The 25,354-nt window shown below is 37.3% G+C and overlaps 3 protein-coding genes across 6 annotated transcripts in view; 2 read left to right on the top strand and 1 right to left on the bottom strand.

Annotated features, from left to right (window-relative positions):
* The first annotated feature begins 767 nt into the window (after positions 1–767).
* On the top strand, positions 768–4,743 carry LOC106181522 (uncharacterized). Its single transcript, XM_013565935.2, has 2 exons — positions 768–925; positions 1,685–4,743. The coding sequence occupies exon 2, from the start codon at positions 1,760–1,762 to the stop codon at positions 4,442–4,444; it is 2,685 nt and encodes an 894-aa protein (XP_013421389.2). The 5' UTR covers positions 768–925; positions 1,685–1,759; the 3' UTR covers positions 4,445–4,743.
* Positions 4,744–5,007: 264 nt separating this feature from the next.
* LOC106181521 (uncharacterized) overlaps positions 5,008–25,354 on the bottom strand; it is a 31,608-nt gene continuing 11,261 nt past the window's right edge. For 3 of the 4 annotated variants that reach the window (XM_013565931.2, XM_013565929.3, XM_013565928.2), the window contains exons 3-16: positions 22,936–23,018; positions 20,175–20,339; positions 16,908–17,053; positions 16,453–16,625; positions 16,010–16,179; positions 15,655–15,736; positions 15,036–15,165; positions 14,346–14,481; positions 13,975–14,082; positions 13,535–13,630; positions 13,232–13,386; positions 12,833–12,955; positions 7,987–9,150; positions 5,008–6,772 (exon numbers count right to left, since the gene is read on the bottom strand). In XM_013565931.2, coding sequence (XP_013421385.2) covers positions 6,610–6,772; positions 7,987–9,150; positions 12,833–12,955; positions 13,232–13,386; positions 13,535–13,630; positions 13,975–14,082; positions 14,346–14,481; positions 15,036–15,165; positions 15,655–15,736; positions 16,010–16,179; positions 16,453–16,625; positions 16,908–17,053; positions 20,175–20,339; positions 22,936–23,018 — 2,894 coding nt within the window. In that variant the 3' untranslated portion in view covers positions 5,008–6,609. Of the gene's footprint in view, positions 6,773–7,986; positions 9,151–12,832; positions 12,956–13,231; positions 13,387–13,534; positions 13,631–13,974; positions 14,083–14,345; positions 14,482–15,035; positions 15,166–15,654; positions 15,737–16,009; positions 16,180–16,452; positions 16,626–16,907; positions 17,054–20,174; positions 20,340–20,740; positions 20,950–22,935; positions 23,019–25,354 lie in introns of those variants that run through there. The other variant, XM_013565933.3, reaches the window with a different exon arrangement.
* Positions 23,482–25,210, top strand: LOC106165018 (uncharacterized). Its single transcript, XM_087007033.1, has 2 exons — positions 23,482–24,064; positions 24,258–25,210. The coding sequence occupies exons 1-2, from the start codon at positions 23,929–23,931 to the stop codon at positions 25,208–25,210; spliced, it is 1,089 nt and encodes a 362-aa protein (XP_086863159.1). The 5' UTR covers positions 23,482–23,928.

Below are 25,354 nucleotides of genomic sequence, written 5' to 3'. Positions count from 1 at the left end.
GTAACCAAACTGAACACCAGTTGGAGTAAACAATCAAGTACAGTAATGGCTCGATTATTTCCATGGGAAAACTTATTAATTTTACAGATACAATACTTTTTAAGTCATAAATTCTTGGAATTAGAACATTGCTGTTGATTGGTAGCACAAAACTGAAAAACAGGCTACCTTATAGTTCTTTTCTCTACAAAGAAAAGCACCACAGATACTTACCAGAGACACAATTTTTATGACTCCAAAATTGTCCGTTATTTTGTTTCCACTTTCAGACAGACATCTTTTCAAGGAAGTTGAGTATTCTCATCAGTGTGGCAAAAATACAATTTCAACTTTTCAAAAACAATACAGAATGAATGAAATATAATTTCATTTCATGCAGAAATGTGATATGAATAAGAAAATATTAAATAGATTTTTACTGCCATGATTTTTAGTTCAAAACACAATGCCGGAACTAAGACTTCTGTTGTCTTTTGTATTGGGCCATTTGCTTTAACTATCACTGCCTTAATCTAGTTGAAGATTACATTTTGTAATCTGTAAGGTATGGTTTTAAGAAATTCATTGAAAAATATGGAGCTGATTTTTTTTTTTTTTTTTTTTTTTTTTTGCATTATGGTATACTGGTTTGATAGTCGAGTTTGGTTATTAGACTGTTTTACACGGTTTGTTAACTAATCAAGGTGACAGTTCAGCGCGAGTGGGATGCTTCACAGCTAGGATCCAAAGATAATTATTTTTGGATCCTAGTTCACAGCAAGGACTCGCTTGGCAAATGCGTTACATATGTAACATCGGTGGCAAGGTAATTCCCCACTTAACGCGGTAGCTTCTCAGCTCGCGCTTTCAGTCATGTAATTTTTATTTCACGGCGTTGCTGTTTGGCTTGTTTTCACCTTTGCAGAAGCAGTCAAAATAGTTTAAGGTTTGTTGAGGCGGCAAGCATAACCAGTTTTGGTTTTAATACCTAGTTAATGTGTAATAACTAAACAATTTGTAGGCCGGGGTTGGTAATAGTATTGGTAACTCTACCGTTTGCCTCAATTTTAGGCTTACCACCCTAAATTACAATTTCTCAAGACCAGATGTGACGCATCTAAACTGGTAGTAATTGCATAAAAAGGACTAAAACTTTATCGAACTAGCGCTTGAATAGATACAAAAGCTCTTGAAATGCGAATTATATTATATATACATGAGGTGCGACACAATTTAGCGAGGACTTTGGTATTAAATGTCTTGAAAGTTTGAAACACGGTGGAATGAGGGCTTGCCTTTGGTAAGAAACAAGCATTTTACGCCAAAAATTAAGGCAAGACCTCTCACTATCTCTGACCATTTAACTATTACAAAAACAAAAATGATTGCTGACACACAAATTTTCCTGCTAGTCTTGGATACGACGACGCTTTTTCAAAGCAGATCTTACACCAGCAGTAGTACAGAATAAGTGGAACAGTGACTTTTAATTCATTCAAGATCTCTCTCTGTTCACTATCTAAGTACTAATAGGTCTGTTGTTTGGGGGTCAATAATAAGTTTTAAATAAATTCATATACTGAGTATTATATTGCTGAAAAATCATGGATTTTTGCAGATGATAAAATTTTCCTCTAAGATGTATTTTCACTAATGACACTATTTAATGTTTTAACCCAGTAATGGAAGAAACTTGTATTTTTAGGTGATTTCCTGACCCCTTTCTGCAGGTGAGAAGTTTGGTCAAGTGTTGCTGACCACCCTCAGGAACATTTACAAGATGGACACTGACAGGACTTTTGATGCTTCTTTTTCTTCTGACTGTGGCTCTAGTTGCTCTTGTTGTTCTTGTTCTGGGTGTGACACTGACTCAGACACCTCCTGTAATGATGGCTCCTGTATTGTAGGTCCTAGCAGTGGAGGTAGAGCTAAGGGTACAGATGGAGAAATCACACCACTATGTGCAGTAGCTGCTGTTAGTAAAGACAGGGAGGATCAACAATATATGCATTCCACTAACAGCAAGTTTGAAAAAGGCACTGATGCTGCTGCTGATATGTTGAGAGTAATTGAAGAAGCTCACAGGAAGTTTGCAGAACGTTTCAGTGCAAAAACTGTAAAAGATTCCCATCTAGTGGTATCAACTACCTTTGTATTTCCAAGAGTTGTGGATTTGAATGAAGTACCTCAGTCAGAAATAAGTGGAGAATGTGTCAAGGAAAAATCAGACACCTTTATTATTGCAAATGATGATAGTTTAGTGCAAGGTGAAGGTAACTGCTCATCAGAACCTCTTGATCGTAGTTCTGATAGTTTTAAGGAAAACCTAAAGCCATCTCTGCCATTAAACACATCTAGTGAAAGTAATAGTAATGTTTTTATGGGAGCTGACCAAAGTCTGCTGGAGGTCTCATGTCAGAATGTTGGCAGCACCCCGTGTGATGTGGAAACCCCTGGGAAGACCTTTGATTTGGTGGACATGGAGTCTGGATATCCTTTCTCCTGTGCTGAAGTTACTGAGGAGGAAAAAAGCCTTCAACTAGCAACCAGTGAGGAGATTAATATTTGTATAGAGTCAGATGGTTACAGTGTAAAATGTAAGGATTTGGACATTGTTAAGAAGAAAGAGCCCCAGTCAGCTACTACAGAGATAAATGGCCATGGTTCTACAGTAACTGACATGCAGAATTCTGTTGTGAAAATGATAGGGAAGAAAAATATAGTTAACAAACAAAGTAGACCATCTGTGACTGCTGGTCAGCAGAGTGATTCATGTAAAGTTCTGAAGGTTGATAAATCACAGTATTATATGAAAAGAACTTCAACTGATGACTCTAAATGTGGCAGTGGCTCTGCTGAAACTCCTACCTTTTCTCCAGAACATAACAAAGACAATGATATTCTTTTATTTAATGAAGAAAGTGACTTTATGAAACTTAGTAATGAAGAAGAAAAATCTAAAGTGGATTCTAGTGTGGTCTCTGCCCAGGGGGGTAACATCAGAGGGGAGTCACCCTGCACTGCTGATGAAGCCCCTGACCCTGATATAGAAGTAGATAGTGAAAATTTTACAAACACGGACAAAAAATCAGATGCATCATTTAAATTAACTCTCACCCTCCCTAGGAAATCTGAAAGTAATGAAAGTTTGCCAAAAGGGGAAAAGAATAAAAAGGTAAATAATAAAGAAAAGATAGAAAATGACAAGAAAGTAAATAGTGTGGAAAATAAAGGTATAGGGCCCACTGGTGATTGTTGTGATGGTGACACACCCACTGGTGATGGTTGTCATGTTGACATGGATACTGGTGATAGTTGTGATGGTGACAGAAGTTATCACTGCCCCAAGTCAGGGTGTGATACTGTATTCTCAAAAAGACAATATTTGAGACAACACATGATTAAACAACACAAAGTGGGCCAGAATACCCTAGAATCCATTATGAAAGATTGGTTAAGTCATCAGGATGCTTTCACCTGTAGAAATTGTTCCAGCAACTTTTTAAATTTCGAGGCCTTGGAAGACCACCACAAAGATTGTATTCGTCTGACATGCAAAGTATGCAGAAAGACACTTGTATCCCAAGCTGAACTAGATGATCACATGTTGGAGCATGGGGAAGATCAGATAGCATGCCAGGAGTGTGGAAAGGCATTTGCTAGTAAACATACCTGGTATATACATCAGAGAAGACATCTGGAGGTCAAGTCTCATAAGTGTCGTTACTGTGACATGACCTTTGCAAGGTCAGCTGAGCGAACCGTGCACGAAAACAGAATTCACATTGGGATGAAGAAATATTTGTGCTCTGAATGTGGAAAACGTTTCTGCACCAGGAAAGAACTGGTGGTTCATGGCTACATACACACGGGAGAACGGCCACATAAGTGTTCTTACTGTCAGATGGGGTACGCCACTGCTTCAGCTAAAACCATTCACGAGAGAACACACACAGGGGAGAGACCTTTCAAATGTAAGATATGTCCCAGTAATTACATGTCTTCATCTGATCTGAGCAAACATCTGAAAAGAGCCCATGATCCTTCAAAACCTGCTAAAAAGCCCAGGAAGAGAAAGAGAACAAATCAGGAATCTATTGATAAAGAAATAAAACCTGCTAAAAGGTCAAAGAAGAAAAAAAGAGAGGATGAAAATTCAGTAGATAAAGAAACAGAACACGGTGATATGGGGAACAAAAAGATGAGACAAAGATCTAAACCATCTAAAGACAAAACTAAAAAGAAGAAAAAAGAGCGAAAAAGGGAAAAGAAGGATCTTGTCGATGATGTTGTATCAAGTGTTATCAGAGTAGCTAAGAGAGGCAAGATTAAGCCATCTTTACAGGTTAAGTTACCCACCTTGAAGAAAAAGAAGAGCAAGAAAACTGACACAGTAGCTGGTGTCACAGAGACCTGTGTAGAAGCAGGTGTGACAGATGTGTTAGAGAAGCTCAGTCACATCTAACACATCCAGTGCTTCACCGTGCATCAGTAGATAGGAGCTGTTGGTGCTTCATTTGAACTTTCTTGCTGGAAGGATGTTAGTTTGAAAGTTTACATGTACTTTTTATTTCATAAAAGTTGTTCCAGAACATCAACACATGTTAAGACTTTCAAGTTATGCATTATTCATATCCTTTTAGTTTTTGATTTTCCCTTCAAGAAGGAAGTTCTGAAATGGGCTAAGCAGAGATTAGAGATGTGAGGAAACAGTTCAAGGAAGGCATTTTGAAGTTTTAGTTGAAATAAACATTTTTAAAATGATGTCAGTTGTCAACTTGTAATGGGCCTTTATGGGTAGTATGGCATCTTATTTCTTAAACAATGTATCCCAGCTTGCCTCAAGCTTACTACAAGTGCAAGTAGACGTAGTCTTCTTTGGTACTTCAGTCTGGGCAACAAACTTAATAGTTGTGTGCATGAAAGTGCATCTTATGACAATAGGAATCTTGACTTTCTCTTAAATATTCGTGCCTCAGTTAAAGTTTCTTCTTTAATAAATTCCAAAAACAAGCAAAGAAAAAGTGATTTAATCTCATGGTTATTATTTATTTACAATCTAAAACATAAAATGTATACTGGTACGTAATGATATTAATACAACAATAGATGTAGCCTTGCTGTTTCAGCTTACTGGATGTGAAATATCACTAAAACTTGAACACAATTGTAAAAGAAATCTCTTTGGCAAGGAAAGTTGCTTTCCAATTCTTTGTTTCAAAACGGACGGGTCCTTCAATAAAGTAATAAATACCTTTCATTATATTCAAATAAATTAATTTCATTCTAACAGTATTAGTAAGCACAATAACATGAATAAGTGTAACCTGCAATAATTCTAATAATGTACAAATGGCTTCAAAGCATTCATGATCTGCCAGCATTTTTGAGAGAAATAAAGTTAATGTAGAGTACATGAGGGATTGAAGATCTATTCATAATATATACAAAAATTAGGTTAACTTACATTTTGATTAATTAGTTATGGTAAAATATATTTACAAAGAAAGCACATCATTTATTTGTCAGTTTCTCAATTCGTGTCATAAAAATGAAGCAAACAGGAACAAAGTCCAGAAAACATTGAGTATTGTTAGAACACAATTATGAAACTGCAGCACACTTTTTTTATTGCTGTAGTGTAATTAATAACATCTTAAATATGTGACATTGTTCTTATTGTAAAAAAATGCTAGCATACCATAGTTGAGGTACATGTGAGTATGACTTAGCTTTCTCTGAAATGTCACCCTAGTATTGCCTAGTTCACATACAACACTATGGAGGGTCGTACTCTTCACATCATCTTTTATATTTACTTGCAGATTCCCCTCTCATTGGTATAAATAAAGACATGAAACATTTGGGTGCTAGCTCTCAGCCCCATCTGCTTAAAAAAGAATAAAAATAAATAAATGGAAAAAATTAACAAGCCTAACATCTTGCAATAAAATCTGTAGATATTTCAATTATCAAGTTTTCAGGAATTCATCCTCATCCAAATAGTATCAAGCTGCTGAGGCCCCAGGCAAATAAAAAGGGAACAAAGTTTTACAAACTTATTTTTCTGAAGATGTAATAAAAGTTTTTCAAACAGTTACTAGGGAACATGTTCCCCTCTTTCTTGTCAACCATTGCACTTAATTCATTGCTTGAACTGTCAAATACAATGTTTGTTTTTAAGGCAATTCATTAAAATCCTGCCAACTTGTTGGGTCTAAGACAATGACATTTTTGAACAGATTTTAAAAAATGCTCATAGTTAGTGAACTGACTACAACTAACAGTCAGTTTGACAAAAAACGAAAGTTGCCTGATGTTCCATATAAAATGACATTACTCCAAGATCTACCTGATCCTGTGTACAGCACTGTGGTCGTTTGACCTATGTTCTAGAATTAAACCTGACAAAGAAATAAAAACAATTCTTTCCAAAACAAACTGACATATATAAATAAACTGTATGTTAACTTTTGTTACTTAATAAACAATAGAAGCACCCAGTGCCTATTCCCATATAAACATGCTATTTTATAACAAAGATATTCTACCTCCTTACACATAGTAGAAGTAATTATGAGCTCATTTTGGCCTCTTGAACTTTGAGTCTCTAGCACAGGTGTGTGGAGATCAGACTGCACTGCAAGGATCTCCATTTTCATCCTCAAATGTCCGACTGAATTCATAACTTTCTCCGTTGTCTGGCTCTTCAAAACTCCCAGACTGGTTTAGATAAGAAAGGTCTACTGTCTGGCCTAGAGGGTCGATTTCCACTACCTTGCTAGAATTACCCCTGAAATAAAATACATTTTATATTATCATTTGAACTGCCTTTTGAATAATAATAATAATTATTATTTATTTTATTTTATTTATTTATTTATTTATTTATTTGGGGGGGGGGGGGGGGGTGACTACTTCCAAACAGTTCTTCTCTCATACCTCTGTTAAAGCAGATATGCCAGAAGCTTTGTTTTTCCAGGAGTTTTATAGTTAATCTAATGTTTTACAAAATATTCAATAAACACTTTATGACGTGAAAAAATAAAAAATATAACCTAAAATGGTACTTTCGTAATAACCATACAGGACGTAAGAAAACAGAGAAAAAAATGATGAAAGACATGTAGCCACAATATTAAGAGCTGACATAATAGTTGATCTTTTATGTTACATATTTTCCCCAAGCAAAAAAAAAATAATAAAATAATAATAAATAAAATAAAATAAAAAAGAAAGAAAGAAAAGAAACTTGCTAACATTATCCTTTCTCCACAACAAAAGCTAATTCACAGTTCATTATAAAAGCTTAGTTTCCAGCCATAAAACAACAATAATCAATTGCCTAAGCTGGAAGTTGTGCAAACCTTACACCTTTAAAAATCTGCTTGTGAAAAAAATAAATACCAGTAGCTAAGTGAACAACTGAAATAAAACATATTTAAAACAACTTCCAAAGTGCGCCTGATCTTGTTCTGATAACTAGCTGCTCAGAACCTTTTGTAAATGAAGTATAATATTAAAGTGTGACTTCCCGACCATGCTTTACTTACTTACTTAAACCCTCGTTTCAGAAGGAAACTTGGGTATTATTTCCTCACTACTTTCCTCCTCAGGGCAGAGATCAATGGTGGGCTCATAGCCACTAAAGAGGCATAGTTGAATAGAGCACACATAAACCAGGATTTCTCTTACTTTTCTCTATTCAAATATTCCAAACCTTTTATTCCCCATTTTCAAAATGCATTTAATTAGTTTAAGCATATTTCTTATCTTCAATATGATATAATGTATTCTGATTGTCAGGGATAAATTTTATAAGAAAAGTTTTGTTGCCATGTGGGGACATCAAACCCCCAAAATACAATCACTGTGAATGTTGCATTTATTTCCTACCTATGTTTTCATTATTTTATTTCTAAATTACGTTGATTATGCAAAATTTTTTGTACACTTTTTTCACAGGGACAATTAATTAAAGTTTTCCATCATTCATACCAATCTTACCTCTTTCGAAAGAAAATATTCCTCAAAGAATCCCTCAGAGACCTCTTCTTCTTCAACCCCCCTCCACTGACAGGACGAGACGCCAGGTTCTCAACCACTTGCTTCTGACGATCTTTCCTCTTCTCTTTCAACTTCCTTCTTCTTCCCTTCTCCTCTTTCACCAGTGATGGGTCTCGAGGAACATAACTTTGCTCAGGGTCATCGTTCCAGACATTTTCCCGCACCCTGTCCGGGAACTCCTGCTGGCTGACCATGGCGGTCCTGTTGACCTGCATTGAATGTTTGCGTAGAGGTGAAGGACTGGCCTCACCATCTGTAATAATACCAGACTCTCCTATATTGTTAACATGGGCTTCTGTGAGACTCCTGGCAAGAACTATGTTCAGATGAGACTGAGTAGGACTGGCAGCGTCCTCTTGAAGAAAATCCCCGTGACTCTTGGACTTCTGAATAAGCCCCAGTTTCTGAGCTTTCCTGGTTGGGACATCCTTGGTGGCCATGGAGGGCATATATGCAGGCTCGTCTATGACACTGTCGTCTTCTCCATATATTCCATAGTCTTTAGGTAACCGAGGCAAGCTGCGGTGAAATGAGGCACCATCGGGGGCCATTTTCTCCATATCCAGACTCCCGTCAGATGTCTCCCCAACCAGGTCCCTCATGGAGATACTGAGATAATCACTGGCAGGTCTGGTACTGGACTTGGACCTGTGGGGCTTCTTCCTTGCTGTCCCTGCCTCACCATACTCCTCCTCTCCTCCCTCCGCCAGTCTGCTACGATAACTCGTCTCTGAGATCTGCTCAGCCATAGATTTAGAGCGGAGATTCTTTCTCCTATTCCGTCCATTACTGCCATAGTCTTCCCCCTCTGCAGCGTGGAATCTTGTTCCATTACTTGTGCTCAAGGCTTCAAAACTTAACTCATTCCTGTGCCCCTTCTTGCTCTTTGACTTGCGTGGCTTGTCCCTGTTTTTATTCTTGATGTAATTTGGGCCGTCGTGTGAAAACGTAGAATCTCGGCTTGCAGTGCCTCCATTCATGTGATGGGAAGACTTGTGCTTGTCCCGCGGGATGGGAATAGAGTGGGGGTCCATGGCAAAGTCACTACTGTCTGACTGGTGACCTACTTGTCTGCCGGGGTTCTTGAACACTGACAACTGATATCTGGAAAGACAGAGAGACAACTTTGATGTTCCTTGATACAGAAATATATCTGGATTTATTGATTACAAATATATTCAAGGGAAATTTTTTTTAGTGATTCACTTTGAATATCACTCATTGAATCAAACACTTAATAGTTTCAGAAACAAAACAATTTTATCAACACAAACTGTTCTAAGTGCCACTCACATACATTCTTTGTAAGACAAAGAAGACATGAATTGAGAGAAAAGTGATGAGCAAGCATGGTTTCATTAAGGTTATGTTTTGTTCATTTAAGGTATTCTACTGCTTCACTGTCAGGTCTCCTAAGATAATCATAAAACCTATTACAACACTAGGTATATATACTGTTATCTATCAAAATACATGAATGCAAGTTTCTGTAAATACATTACATACTGGGGACCATCCTAACAATTTCAATGCTGTTCTAATACTGTATTGCAGAGACCATGCAAACATCCTCTGAAACCTACGTACTGCTCATGTCTTATTGCTATGTATAACAATAACAATACCCCGACCTCACTTCTAACTGCTATTCCATCCCCAGGACCTGTTACATGCACTCATATCACCACAGCAACTCACTATTATCATTTCATTATCTAAACAAGACTCACCACCTTCAACATAACTGAGTTGGGTATATTTCATTTCTAATATAAATAAAACAAAATGCTAAAATGGTAAAGCAGGAAGTATCACACACACCACAATCACTAATGTAAAACATTATTGCTCTAACAGGTGAACAGCAAAATAAACAATCCCAAAGCAGTCAATACCACAATGCCATTCAATACCCTTTTAATATTTTGTAGGCCTCTCTGAAGTAGTTTCTAAACCTATAAAATATCAATGTAATTGACAAAAACATGTGTTAGTGGGGTTTCAACAAAATAATCACTAAAAATCGACTAAATGTGATCTGAAACAAGTAATAGGTTAGTGAAGCTGGTGTTAGTGCAACAACACAGACCACAGGCAAATTACTATACAGTTACTGGGTGTGGTTGATAGACACAACAACACATTTGAAATAAAAACAATATATTCTATGTATTTATAACTGAAGTTAGTAAGTTGTTAACTCAGACAAGGTATCATTCCATATACATAATTTTGATATCTACAAACTTCAATCTCTAATGTCCCTCATCTTAAAATGACAACAACACCAGGGTTGTGGTGCTATAGGAAGAATTATTCATCTCATTCACATGTTTAAACTAGAGGATCAGAGAGGCGATACCGCCTCCGGATATTGTACCACCAGCTGGAGTAAGCGCATTCGTATGGACCCCCCCCTCCTAAAAGGGACACCATCACCAGTCTTGTGTTTGAGAAGCTCTATAAGATGCAATCAACAAGAGTTCTCAAAATATGCAAAAAAATATAACTAAAAATGGTACAATCAAGCAGATTTTCGAATTGACTTGCATTTTCCTACCCTTGATCACTACTGTATTCTCTAGACAAAAGGCCTATTGGTTTGAAATGTGTTGTCAATGGTGCATATATGCTGACAAAAGAGAAAACCTTGGGGAAACAATGGGCACATCTCTGCTAGTTTTAAAGATATGAGAGGCAAGAAAATATGCAAAGCTCAGTTCATGGTGAAAAAGTAGGTCAAAGGTCAATTTCAATATCATAGTATATGAATTTCTATTCAAGTTCAATAGCAACCATGGGCATTTCTTTGCCAATTTTGCAGATTTAAAGGCCAGAAAACATGCAAAAAGCAGTTCATCATAAAAAGTAGGTCAAAGGTCAATTTCAAGGTCACAGATTGCTAGTGTATTACTTCCTATTCAAGTTCAATAGTAAGTATGGACCTATCTCTGTCAGTTTTGGAGATAAAGGTGAACGAAAATTTGCAAAGTTCAGTTCATAGTAAAAGGAAGGTCAAAGGTCAATTTAAAGGTCACAGTATATTGCCAGTATATGACTTCCTATTTAAGTTCAATAGTAACTATGGATCTATCTCTGCCAGTTTTGGAGATAAAAGGGAAAGAAAATCTGCAAAGTTCAATTCATGATGAAAAGTAGGTCAAAGGTCAATTTCAAGGTCACACTTAGATTGCCAGTATATGACTTCCTATTCAAGTTCAATAGTAACTATGGACCTATCTCTGCCAGTTTTGGAGATAAAAGGGAATGAAAATTTGCAAAGTTCAGTTCATGGTGAAAAGTAGGTCAAAGGTCAATTTTAAGGTCACAATAAATTGTCTCTAATGACTTTCTAATCAAATTCAATAGTAACTATGGGCGAATCTTTGCCAGTTTTGGAGATAAAAGGGAACAAAAATTTGCAAAGTTCAGTTCATGATAAAAAGTATGTCAAAGGTCAACGTCAAGGTCAGAGTAAATTGCCTCTAATGACTTCCTATTCAAGTTCAACTGTAACTATGGACCTATCTCTGCCAGTTTTGGAGATTAAACGGAACAAAAATTTGCAAAGTTCAGTTCATAGTGAAAAGTAGGTCAAAGGTCAATTTCAAGGTCACATCTAGATTCCAAGTAAATGACTTCCTATTCAACTTAAATAATAACTATTGACCACCTCTGCCAGTTTTGGAGATATAAGGGACTAAATGTTACAATTCCGAGTTACAATAATGTGCCACCACAAAGTACTTTTTAATACAGCATAACACGAAAACCCTTTGAAATACAAAAAAAACGGAGACCACTCTCAGTGTTGGGCTTTACATGCTCTACATAATGCAAAAAAGAACGGGTCGCTAGCATTAACGGTTCCTGAATTAGAGACAGTTTTTAGTTTCGGTATCTTATGGCCGCTACTCCCAAGAAAATGCACCGATTGACCCCAAATTCATGGAGATGAAAGATGACCCAAAGGGTAACACTTTCCAATATAATTATTGGTTAAGTCTGTGTAGTGTCTGAATAACAGTGCAAATAATATTTTTTTTCGTAAAAAATTTCATTTTTTTGAAAATTTTGGCCCGTTTGACCTTGAAATAAAGGTCAAAGGTCAAATCCAAGGGCATATTTGAAATCTACACATATGACTTTTGGAAAGCCGTCTGTAGAAATTTTTCCCATAATTCCTTCCGTAGGGTAGATAATTGGCATTGAATTTTCAAAAATTTTGACAAGGGTGCATTGCAACGAGCGTCACGCCCAGGTCAATGCACCGACTGAGACAAAAAAACCTGGGGGTTCAAGTTGAGGTTATATGTGACCTAAATCCAAGAGATGGGGACAGGGGTCCTTGTGGTCTAGGAGGAGAAGCGGTAACGGTGACTTGTATCCGGCGCCAGTACGCGGAGCCGGCGGAGCTTACGGAGCCAGCGGAGCCGGCGGAGCCAACGGAGCCGGCGGAGCCGGCGGAGCCGGACGAGACGGGTCGGGACTAAAACCATGAGTACCGCCAGCGTACACGCTGGTGGTACTAATAACTCTAAAATTTACTTTCAAGAGCATTTTAAATGTGGAATCTTCCAATCAATTCCACTCAAATAAAACAAGCTTCAAACCAATTGTGTTAGTTGAGATGCCAGCACATTGGCACACCCATCATCACACTCTGATTGTGTTAGTTGAGATGCCAGCACACTGGCACACCCATCATCACACTCTGATTGTGTTAGTTAAGATGACAGCACACTGGCACACCCATCATCACACTGGTCAAAGCAGAGCCACTGACCTCCTGCCTCCGTGTGTGTCTACTACAGAGTGGACACCGCTGTCCCTGGTCGTACTGGACAGAGGAAAACCATCATGGCTGCTAGAGCTGGACCTGCGCAGACTGGCTGCATTTCTCTGCTTCCTGTCACAGAGATGATAGGACATTTAGAAATGAAAACCAAAATCAGCTAAAACAAATTGTAACAGCTGAAAGGCTTTTAATTACAAAAGATTATAGAAAATGTTATAAAATTGCCCACTCAACAAATATTGGATTTAAATGCCAAGTATAAACACATCCTGACGTTTTTTTTTTTTCATTTAACATCACTTTCAAATGCAGCTAATGTGTAACAAACTACACCATACCAGTGTTGTTTTTCCCTTCCACCCCCCACTTCAGTTCAAGTGTCCTTACCTGTGTTGTTTGGCCCCACCCCCGTCCAGCCCCACCAGCTGCATGGAGTGCTCAATGGAGTTGTTCAGCTGAGCCAAGAAGTGCCCCAGACAATCCAAGGCGGACTCCAGGTAGTAATAGTCTGGGTGCTCAGGGTCAGTATACTTACGCAGTTGCTGAAACAGATGATGTAACACTTATGCTGCTTATAATTATATGATATTCATAAGGTTGTAAATAACAACTTCTTATGGATGTCAAGGCACAAACTAATTTCATCACTACATCCTAAGTTATACATGTAGAGTTGTCTTTAAGACCTACCTTCAGTAACAACACATATCTGGGAATCCTCTGAATGGGGGTCAGCAGGAAGGCAGTCAAGTCCAAACCCTCACAGCTTGGTTGTTTTTGACACGTCTGGATGGAGAAGACAAGATGTTGACCAATTGAAATTCCAAATAACCACTTTTTTTCTTTCTTTTTTTTTTTGGGGGGGGGGGGGGGGGGGGAGTTTTATTTTATCGGGTGTTCTTGTTGTTTTTACCCTATACCCAGTTTGTGCCTATTAGCCCTTCTAGACAGTCTAAGAATATACTGGACCAAAACAGACACAATGGCCAATAAATGAACATATTTACAACTTTTACAGGCTTTGCTTTAATAAACCAACAATTGACCAGTGTTAAAATTGCTGACTGTTTTCAGAAAGAGTTGACAGCTGATATGAGAGCAGATATAATTATGAATGATGTTAGTTTTACCTTGAGTACTTTCCTGAACCTGCTGGACTGTCTGTACCACTTATTGATGGTCCCTATAGCAGTGGGGAAATCATGGACATAAATCTTGTATGTGCCCAGGAGTTCAGACTGAAACCAAGGCAATATTCTGTACATTGCGGAACTGTGACACTATATAACCAAGTCTTTTACTTATTGTTTCCTCATTTCAAAACATTACTTATATAGGGAATGATAAATACCTTACAATTATAAATTATAAAGGCTATGCTAATGACAATATTAAAATATTCCAAAACAGATACTCTTATATAACCACAATATTACAAATATGGACACTCGGCACTGAAATCTTGTCTTTAATGTCAGCTGTATAGTAGAAAACCCCTCACATTAGTCTCTGTAAACCGTGAGAATACATCTCCAATCCCACACTGCCACTTCCAGTATAGTAGCTTCTCCTCCAGTTTGTGCAGCAAGTTACAGTGAAGACTGTAGAGTCTGGACACACTGGACGGGAACATCAGGCTATATGGAGAGAGAAATATCACATTTATATAGATACTTTTAACACACTGTACAGTCTGGACACACTGGATGGGAACATCAGGCTATATGGAGAGAGAAATATCACATTTATATAGATACTTTTAATACACTGTACAGTCTGGACACACTGGACAAGAACATCAAGCTATAGGGAGAGAGAGAAATATCACATTTATATAGATACTTTTAATACACTGTACAGTCTGGACACACTGGACAAGAACATCAAGCTATAGGGAGACAAATGTCACATTTATATAGATACTTCAAATACAGAGATCTATATCTTTCATCAGCCCATACACACTAGATGGAAATGTCAGGCTACAGAAAGAAAGATATGAACTCTTTATAATATTTCTAATATCGAAATCCATACATTTCATTAGTCTGTACACACTAGATAGGAACATCAGACTACAGGAAGGGAGATATGAACTCTGTATACATATTTCACCATCCCTATGTCTTTGGCTCCAGTACAGACAGACTGTTTGAAATTTCTAGTACAGAAATCTATATATTTCACCAACCTTATGTCCTTGGCCCCAGTACAGCCGGACTGTTTGATTGGCTGGCAGTAGGTGTCCACGATGGTCCAGAGGCTGCTACAGTACTTCCTCTCCGTCTCCAACAGCTCCCTGGCAACGCGGGAACGCTGAGCTGAGAGAGAAAACATGGATTATAAAAACTGTCTTATGTATAGTCTCACACCTTCATCAAAACTCTGGGTACTACAGATATCATTATTTAGTTCTAGATAATAATATTATTAATTTATTCAGCTTATATATGCAGACATAAGCATAGGTTTAAAAAAACCTCAGAACATTTATCATGGGGCCCAACACCTAACCTTGACAAATCTTAGGAACCATCATAAAAGAATTAAAAATTCCACTTTTCCAAGGGAAAAAAAATCATGTATGTATATTTAAAATATACATCAGAAATTGGATTCTGTCCAAATTCTTAAGAGTGATATCAATGTAAAATAATAATAATAAAGTTTGATTGGAAAATAAAATGATAAAAAATGTGTTTAAAAATTATTAGAATTAAATGAGAAGCTTAAAGGTCAAAACTTTTAAAAAAACTGCCTTGAAAGTTAAAAGGTGACCTAAGTGATAATTCTACCAGTTCAATACGCACTTTCTCTAATCGATAATTCATGAGGTGGAAGTTTCTTTGGTGAAAATGAACTTTTGTGTCTGTTCATTGGTGATGAAAAACCCTGAAATTTTTAATAAAATGGTAATAATAATAATAAGATTTAACATGTGTTAATGTGATTTAACATGTGATAAATATTTGTCTTGCATATACTACTATTTTTAAAAGACATACTTTAACAGTAAGTAAATGAAATCATTTAAAATTGATATCAAACAGTCTTACAGAACCTTATTATTTGTCAAATAACACATATTGGAAAGAAAAAAGACCAGGTAATTGGTGTCTTCATAGCTATACAACACAATACACAAGGAACATTAATGCACAATACCTGTGCAGAAGAAACATTTTCTTTCTCATTATCGCTGCCATCACTAGAGTTGGACGGGTCAACATCCAGGCACTTCTGACCCAGTGAACGGCTGAGATTCAAACTCTTATTGGCTGCCTCGATCAGAGATGAATCTGAGTCATAATTCTCTTCAAAATTGTCTTCAGGACCTGCAAATTATATATACAAAAAATATTTTCAAAGTGACACAGGTACCCATCAAATTTGAGTCTTACATATCCAAAAACATGAATAAAACACTGTTCACAATAATATGATAGCGTAGTAGTCTAAGCACAGATAGTAAATGAAAAGAAATGATATCTAAAAAGTGTGAAAAGACATAAAATCTAAAAAAAAAAAAAAAAAAAAAAAAAAAAAAAAAAAAAAAAAAAAAACGTTAAATTATTTCCCAAATGATGTTTGAATTTAAATCAACTTACGGTTAGCATTCTGAAGGCCTGCTATAAAGGGGCGGACCATGGGCGAGATCATAGGGGGCGTTGCGTCTCCATGAGAAGACACGTCTGGACGGTACGTTGTGGCGACCCCACTGTCATGGTCGCTGGTCACATGATTGGCATCGCTAGAATGGAGTCCATTACCAAACTTCTGCCTAAAAGTGGAAATAAGAGAGGAACAGTGAGTACAAAGATCCTGGGCTGTGGTATAGTATGGAATTCTGTGGTTTAGCAGCTGCAAAGAAAATGCAAAATATGTGCTTACAATGAAGGGGCATCTTTCCAACTCAGAGAACAAGAACTATAACTATACTTGAGTTGGATAGATATGGCTTCAGATCTCTCCAGCTTAGACAACAATAACTATTACCATACCTGAGTTGGTTAGATATGGCTCCAGATCTCTCAAGCTTAGAGAACAATAACTATAACTTTACCTGAGTTGGTTAGAAATGGCTCCAGATCTCTCTAACTCCTGCAGCAGCACCTCTCTCTCCTGCTGGAGTCTGTCTACCTGATGTCTCAGGTGAGTCTGGTTCTCATTAGCTGTGATCACCTGGCTGGACACTGACTGGAACTGGTCCTAGAGGAAGAAAGGCACACATTCAACTTTATCTATAACTGGTCCTAGAGAGAGGGAGACATAAAACAATCTTTATCTATAACTGGTCCTAAAGAGAGGGAGACAGAAAACAAACTTTATACAAATGTTGTTTGAAAGTTTATGAATACTTTGTGATGTATGTGCATGTGCACACACACACACACACACACACACACACACACACACACACACAAACACACACACACACACACACACACACACACACAGACACACACAGCAAACACAATTACAAATATAGAGAAACTGACCGTTTAGCTAATTTTGCAAGCTCATCTTATCAACATGACAGTGTATCAACTCCATAATTAAGACCACATAATCTAACTCCTTCATGAAGACTAGATAAGTCTACCTCATTATCTAATTCCTCATACCTCTGTGTTGACTGCAAGTCTTCCAAGCAGTTCATATGTCAAATTATAAAAACTAAAATATATCTGGTACAGCAAAGTCTGAAGAACTTGGTAGAAGACTAGAAGAGCCCCTGGAACAGGCAACATGGCCAGTGTTCTACTGAAGCTCTGTGCTCTACAGAAATCAACATGACCAGTGTTCTGTGTTCTACAGAGAGGCAGAATACAGATGTCGTGGAAAGCTCTGTATTTGCCTTCCATAGTAAAACAACAGTGAACAGAGCCAAATTAGCTTAGTTATAAGAGATATGATGGCAGGTTCATCCCCGTGTCCTGATCAGCTCAGAGTGGCAGGAGATATAAAAGACAGTGCTTTTTTCATATGCTGCTGTTCAATTTCTTGCAGCTTTTTGTGTAGTTTCTGAGTAAGAAAAATATCTAAATTCTTCTTGCAGATCTCAACATTTTCTATTAGTTCAGACACTAACAAAAGGAAAAATATCATCAAGATGAAAGCCAGGTGCAGGTGGTGGGGTTTCTGAAGCAAAGAGAGAGCACTTCACAGTCATATATGTGACATATTCTAGTTACAAATACGTGACTTCTGTCACATATCAAACTACAAAGTCTCACTACAGAACCAGGTGCTGGCACAGTGCTTGCTATCAGCCATTTAATGCTTCACTTATTTGTCATTATCCAATCCATAAAAGGATAGCGGTGACGAATATCAAATTTTGACTCCAGCATTGCTGACTTTGTGCTTGTGAAATCATTTATTACATCTTTTCAACTTTCCAAAAGCACTAAAATGAGTCCCAAAGGCATGAAAAAAATTATCTTTCTTATTATTCTTAATATGCACTCCAAATAAGCAATATATGACTAAAAAAACCTATAACAGCTAACAACAAAAACAAAAGATATCACTGATGCAATGAGAGCATGAAAAATTGATATGTTGATCATTCAATAATCTTCCTATGCAACGTAAAAGCAATGACGCCAGTAGTGTATTAAAACATTTGGTAAATTTCCAGGTAAGACTCCAGCAAGAAGTAAATGTCTGTTCTGTTTTTTTTTCTCTAATACGCAGACACACCACCTGCCTGACATGTTTATAGAAGATGTGAGTCAAAAGTTATCTGTGGTGTTCAATACAGCTTCTTGCATTATCAAGCAGAAAGTTCTACACAGGGGGGGATCCAGAGCTATTTTCTGACTGACTTCCAAATTATCTTTGTTGAGTATTCTCTATTTTTGGCTGTCTTCTGACAGAAAAAATTAGATACCCATCAATGTAAACTTGAAAGTCTGACCATCTTCCAGAAGATCCAGAAAACAGCCTCAAATTGCCCCTGCTACAGACACTGTTGCAAAGGTCAACCAAAGAAATTTCTATCAACTACCATCACAGGCCCAGCCAGGGATTCTTAACGCTCTACACTGCTTCTTCCAGGCTTCAGTACAGTTAGGATAACATCACGGAGATAGTTCATAAATGAAACTTTTTCTGCAACATAAGCCAATCTCTAACATCTCTCTCTCTTTTCATAAACATACCAAAGGATGGAAGGTTGCAGCATCATCTTCTCTCTACTGGATCAGACTACTCTTGCTTGGGCCAGAAATCTGTATAACAATTATGGGTCCATGTGGTGTGTTCACTTTAAGAAAGTATGTTACACAAATATTGCAATAAATTCTGAATTCTAAGTCATAATTCTAAGTCATTAACATTTCCAGTAGCAGATGTCAGAAGAGATCACACTGACTAGTCAAATCAACTCAATCATAGACAGCTATGTATTTACAAAACTTAGAAAATAAAAGATGAGAGCAGACATGAATTCACAAAAGTTATTCAAATTGTGGGATTAAGTAGAAAATTACATGATGTTCAGAAAAAAGGCAAATTGGTTGATCATATACAGTATTAAAAAATTTCAATGCAGGTACCATTTTACTGTGCCGGAATTGAAGAAATCCTATTATACCCAAACGACTAAAATCGCCAAAAAACCCACAATAAAAAATAACAAATCCGTGTACATACATCTACACCCCTGGCTGTGGCAAAGTCTTAGTTCACGGATAATAAGCTGTATCAACTGAGGCTTGAACTTAGTTATCGACTCTTCTCAGTGTAGAGAATGCTCCTCATAGAGTCATCCAAGTGAAATCAATGGTGTTATTCAGCACCTTCCTATTGTATCAGTCACACTGAGCCAAGTCTGTGCCTGGTTTTATTCTTTACTTATTGTACACTAAGCATGTTTCCAACATGGCTATGAGAATAAAACCTGCACCAGTTCACTGGGATATGATCTGTACTTCAGGTATCTATACCTGAGAGGTGAAGTGTATATACCTGAGAGATGAGGTGTATATACCTAACATGTGAGGAGTATATACCCGGGAGGTGAGGGGGGAATACAATGCACATTTCAAGGTACAAGAGTACTCAGGTATGCTGTCCTAGACATAATGATCTTTTGTAAGTGGAAAATAAAAAAGATATCGATTTGGATGAAAAATACCCATCTATGCAAATATTCATAATTGATTACTCTTATGATACACAATTTCAACAAGAAGAGCTTATTATGTTTTTTTACCCTTAAACTGCACAAATGATGTCTAATAAAAAAGTTCTGAGCAAACACAGTGGCCCACCTCCCCTGGCTCACAGCTCAGTGCACCCCCCCTCCCCCTGGATACATTACCTTCAGTGAGTTCACCATATCCTTAATGTCCTGCAGCTGTTTCTCCTGCTCCACCTTGGACGCCTCGTAGCGCTCTTGTACAGCGGTGTCTCCATTCTGTATCTTGGAGAGTTCCTCCATGGCGTGGACAAATCCATCCTTTAGTTCCAACATCATGGACTGGAGCTGGAAATATGGAAGAATACACATCTCAGTGATGCTTAGACTGGGTTCCTATACCTAGATTGAACTAACAGGATCAATCCATCTCTGAGGATTCCCTAGCAGCTTCAGTAGGCATGACAGACATCTAAGCTGCTTAAGTTGAAAGCAATTTGGCAAGAATCCCCTTGGAGATAGACCGATCCACAGTTAAAATGATAGGGTCTGGGCACGGTCCCTTTAAGATGTGATATACTTATTTTGAAGAGGAATTAATATGGTTAAAATGGCTGGTGTTGTCTAATCATTCTCCAAGAAAAGTGACCCAGACATTTATACTGAATGAAAATACATAATTCAATTTTTCCGCCACATCTGTCAAGTTGTTCCTAAAACTGTTTAAGAAGAAGCAGTTTATAACCTACCGTCTTTATGGTGACTATTTCCAGTTGAAAAACTATCTCTTGTAACTTTCTCTCCACCATTGTTAATTTATAACCAATATGTAAATCTTCAAAACATTAATATCTGTCAAACTACATATTTCTGTAAACTCCTGATTAAAACAAATTTCTGCTTTAAACAAGTCTGTGTTTCACATCCCTGCTGTCTAGGTGTGGCAGATGTGAGGTCTGATTCATAATCTGGGGAAAGTGGGATGCTGTTTCAAGCACCTTGATCTTTTGGGTTCCTAAAAAATTTATGAACTCTGGATTTTTTGTTTTTAATGCAGCTCATCAAAGTTCTGGAGGATTTTTACAGCAAATTCTCAAATAAGTGTCAACCACAAAAGCACCAAATTAGTGACTGACTTTCTTAACCTTTTTCATCAGTCTGGGCTCGCTGTGCTTTTGTTCAATCTTTTTCATTAAGACAGGAAATTGTGAAAAGCCCTGTACTCTATTACCTGGAAAATGTTCACCTAGACAGAGATGTATGTATCACCAGTAGAAAATGCTATCTTTATCCTCATGAAGTCTGACCTCCTAGGAATTCTCTCCAGGAATATTTACCTCTCTATACCTGTTCGGGGCCAATACTGGCCTCCAAGAAATTCTCTCTAGGAATATTTACCTCTCTATACCTGTTCAGAGCCAATACTGGCCTCCTAGGAATTCTTTCTAGGAATATATATACCTTGTAATACCTGTTCAGTTCCAATACAGGTATATGAGTAATCTTCTCCAGGAAGATATACCCTTTTACACCTGTTAGGGCCCCACAGACCAGCTTTACACATGTGGGGCTTACTGACAGTTCTAAGGTGTAAATAGCTTTTTTTAAATATTTTATTTTGTATTCACTACAGTGGTCAACAGTGCTGGCAATAATTTAACATGGTACGTATACTGTGTGTCCTCAGAGCCATATCTAAAAATACCATTAAATACCCCACCCCCACCTTTCCAACTTCCTTAGGCAATGCAATATCAGTTATTGTGACATATAATTAAATAAACTAATTCAGATTAAAAAAAAAACATCATACACCAGAAAAAAGAAAATTGAAAGGGTTAATTTTAAAATTAACCCTTATTATTGAACATATTTTTTAACAAATATTTTCACAAATTTGAAGACAATTTGACATAAATCATTTCTCCCCCCCCCCTCCTCCTTCCCCCTCAAATCCTTTTACTTGTCCTTCTTTCAGGACAGTCATTATAAATTAATATAACAGTTATCCTCCCCTTAAATTCTAAAAGACACTGAGAACTAGAGTCCAATATTCTGCACAATATTTGAACTTTCACTCCCTGTTAAAAAGGCCTCCCATTTGATAGCATATGTTGTATACAAAGAGTAGTCAATCAATACTCTGCTGAAATGACTCAAATCAAGTGAATAACGACCAACAAATCTCACTGCATGTAGCTGTTGAAATCCGACATGCCCCACTAAAAAAACAGCTTCCTGAAAGACTTTCAAACCAATGTAAAATTAGCCTGCTGTTCAAATACAAATTGGATTACTTTCTGGTGTGTGGATGTTGTTTGAACAAACTTCACTCATCTCCTGAGACAACAAACAATATTTTGTATGGCCTTTTTATCTGAAAGTCTGAGACAAAGACAGAACAAAGACTACGCCCTAATTTGTTGTCTCATTCTTTCAAGTCATTTTATAAGCCAGTGTCTAGTTTGCAAACCCTGCACCCTTTACTTTCATGATCTTTGAAAAGTATCCGGCTTTATAGCTGCCCTAATTTTTCACTTGATTTGCCACATGTATGCTTTATTTCACTGGGATTACAATATCAACTGCAAGGCTTTGTTAGTGTCTAAATTACACAGTTTGAGCAAATATGTTCACCTTTGACTTCTCAGTTTCTGCTTTTTGAAATGAATGTGGACTTTGGCAAAGATCCAAATTAGAGGGCAGTTAGAAGATATTTTATCAGTCTTTTTCTCATTACAGTAAAAAGTGAACATTATAGTACCAACATGCAACATTAGGGAAGTCATCACATTTTCAGGCGTCTTTCTCTAGGCAGATAAAAATAACAGCTTTATTGCACGTAAAATAAATGGGGTGTTAATATGGGTAATGCTAATCAATTGCTAAAATGTTAAATTATTTTCTGTAAATAGTTTGTGGTATTTCTGTCTGAAGTTTTTACCTCTGTCAGCTGTTCCGCCAGATCTTCTCCCTCAGTCTCAGGCTGTGGCATACTGGAACAGAGCTCATCCAGTTCTAGCTCATCTGAAACTAGGATCCAAAATAAAGAGGATAAGAAAGCGGCAAATCGCCTTTGAACCATGATACCTTCGGGTAAACATTCCCCTATTGTCTAGTTAAGCTGTTTTGATAGCGTAGACAGCGTGTGGTCAGGCTAGCGTGACGAAGCGTGCACAGGCAGTTATCGCACATTACCGTATATTCTCGCGGTTGCTACGTTCCCGTCCGCCATGTTGGTTGTAAGTTTCAAAACGCGGTTGATTTCGTGAAATGTTTTAACGTTAAATATTGCAGGAAGTATTAAAAAATGGGTCTGTATACCATAACGTTCTTTTTTGATATTGTGTTTAACAAAAAATAAAGTTGTCACTGGAATATTATGAAGAACAGCATGCTTTCAGACAAGAAGAAAAAAGGGCTATAACAGGTAATTGTAACACGCAGACATGAAATAGATGAAAATGTGCATTGGTTTTGCCAGTCGTTCCGGCGATTTTTGAATTATCTATGCGACATGAAGTGTTCACTTCGTATCATGTTACATTATTGTACGTAAAATATGTTTTTGTTAGAAGATTCCAAGAAGGACAATAACAGCAAATTGTCGGCGAAGGCCAAGCTCGGAGTGTCGCTGTGACAAACAAACTTTAGATAATTAACAGAACGTACTTAATAGATCATAACATACAGATAAGCTATTTCACCAATGATGTTCAACAATGCTGGTGACTTAAATGATCACGCGTCACCAGTTGACACGCCGTAATCAACGGCACAACAAATTCACTCAACCATGATTACCTGTGTTTATATGGTGGCATTTCAAAAGATGTCACTGACTCATTACTTTTTGGCATGTGTCATTGTGAAATTGCATAATCAGGGTCTTATATAAGGAGACTCAATTTTCATTTGTGCACTACACATCTTCACCATGTATGGGAAGGAAGATTTTGTGTTCTTTGAGGACGATGAAAATTTTGATTGGGAGAGTATTTTAAACAGTAGCTTTGAAGATGATTCTGAAGGAGAGGAGGATGAGATCATACCACCACCAACAAAGAAAGCGAGTGAGTATTAAATAAAGAATAGAGATTCATGTATATTTAAAAATCTTAACCACATATACAGTACCTTTGCACATTTAAGTATATGTACATTTGTGGTTTTACCAGTTTTGTTTCTAACATAAACAAATGTTTCTGTATCAGTATTAGATATTGGTATTATTCTTTTCCTAATTTTTATACTGATTATCTTTAGAGACTATTTCCCGTAGAAAACCAATGCCAGCAGTGGGGCGTGCTTCAGCATTGTCCCGAGAGAAGTTGACCCAGAATATTTTGATGCTTCTACTCACTGCAATTGATGTAGTTTTGGGGGACAGCATTTATTCATTATCTGAGGATGGTTTGAATGCACTAGAAATCCTGAAAGTCACTCACTCAAGATTGTCAGAGGTTCCTAAATGGCTTGAGACTTTTATTTGGGATGCTTTGACTTCTGGGGACAAAAAAAACCTCCCAAGTGCACAGGTGGAAGGCATGTGGTCACAGTTTCACTTACTCAGGACACAATCCGAGTTTACTAGAAAGGGAATTACATTTTTGGCTGAAATCACTGGTCTGCATTATTGCTCATTTGCCTTCAAGCAAACATTTCATACCTTAGTGACTGCACTTTTTAAAGAGACTGTTAAGTACAGAGATTCTATGGACACAAAACTATATTCTTCATTCGTTGACAAACCCTCAATGTCAAACTTGGAACAACAAGCATTGAGATATGTGGGAGGAGCCATGTGCCGAAAGCTATCGGATAAATGTAAAAAGAATAAGCCTCATTACAGTGACATTATTAAAACAATGATGATGGGGAAAGGCAGTCAGGCTGCTGGGTATTTGAAGAATACATGTAAGTGGGTAAATACTCTTGATAGAGGAGGCCTATTTCACATATCAGATGAGTTATTTCTGTTTTTAAGATTGCTTGAGGAGATTGTTAGCAAACAATTCTCGACACCAACCCTCATTCACTACCATCATGGCAATTTAACTTCTCCAATTTGGGATTCTGCTCTGAAAAATTCTTTACTTCTTTCTTATACCCCCTTTACACTGGACGGCGTCCTTTCTGCGACCATGAAATTTGGCATCGCTGTGGTCTTAATAAGGAGGCACGAGCATCGATTTGGTATCAGAATGAATGCTCAATGATCGGCCAGTTGTCGGCACGTAAAGTATTATAATTCTTTAACTCTCAAATGGGGCCGAACTGCTGGACGCAGAAGGGACGCCGTCCAGTGTAAAGGGGGCTTTACTGGGAGAAATTGACAACAGGTGCAACAACCAAGGTAAAAA

The sequence above is a fragment of the Lingula anatina genome, chromosome 2 (assembly GCF_051362555.1).
Source record: "Lingula anatina isolate TDL-2025a chromosome 2, LinAna3.0, whole genome shotgun sequence".
Taxonomy (NCBI): domain Eukaryota; kingdom Metazoa; phylum Brachiopoda; class Lingulata; order Lingulida; family Lingulidae; genus Lingula; species Lingula anatina.
Note: the sequence above shows the minus strand (reverse complement) of the source record. Positions and strands in the feature narration are given on the sequence as shown.

Excerpts from the sequence above, each read along its gene's own strand:
- LOC106165018 (XM_087007033.1), top strand. The coding sequence starts at position 23,929 with ATGTATGGGAAGGAAGATTTTGTGTTCTTTGAGGACGATGAAAATTTT. Across the intron at positions 24,065-24,257 it reads ACCACCAACAAAGAAAGCGA|AGACTATTTCCCGTAGAAAA; the intron begins GTGAGTATTAAA and ends GATTATCTTTAG.
- LOC106181522 (XM_013565935.2), top strand. The coding sequence starts at position 1,760 with ATGGACACTGACAGGACTTTTGATGCTTCTTTTTCTTCTGACTGTGGC.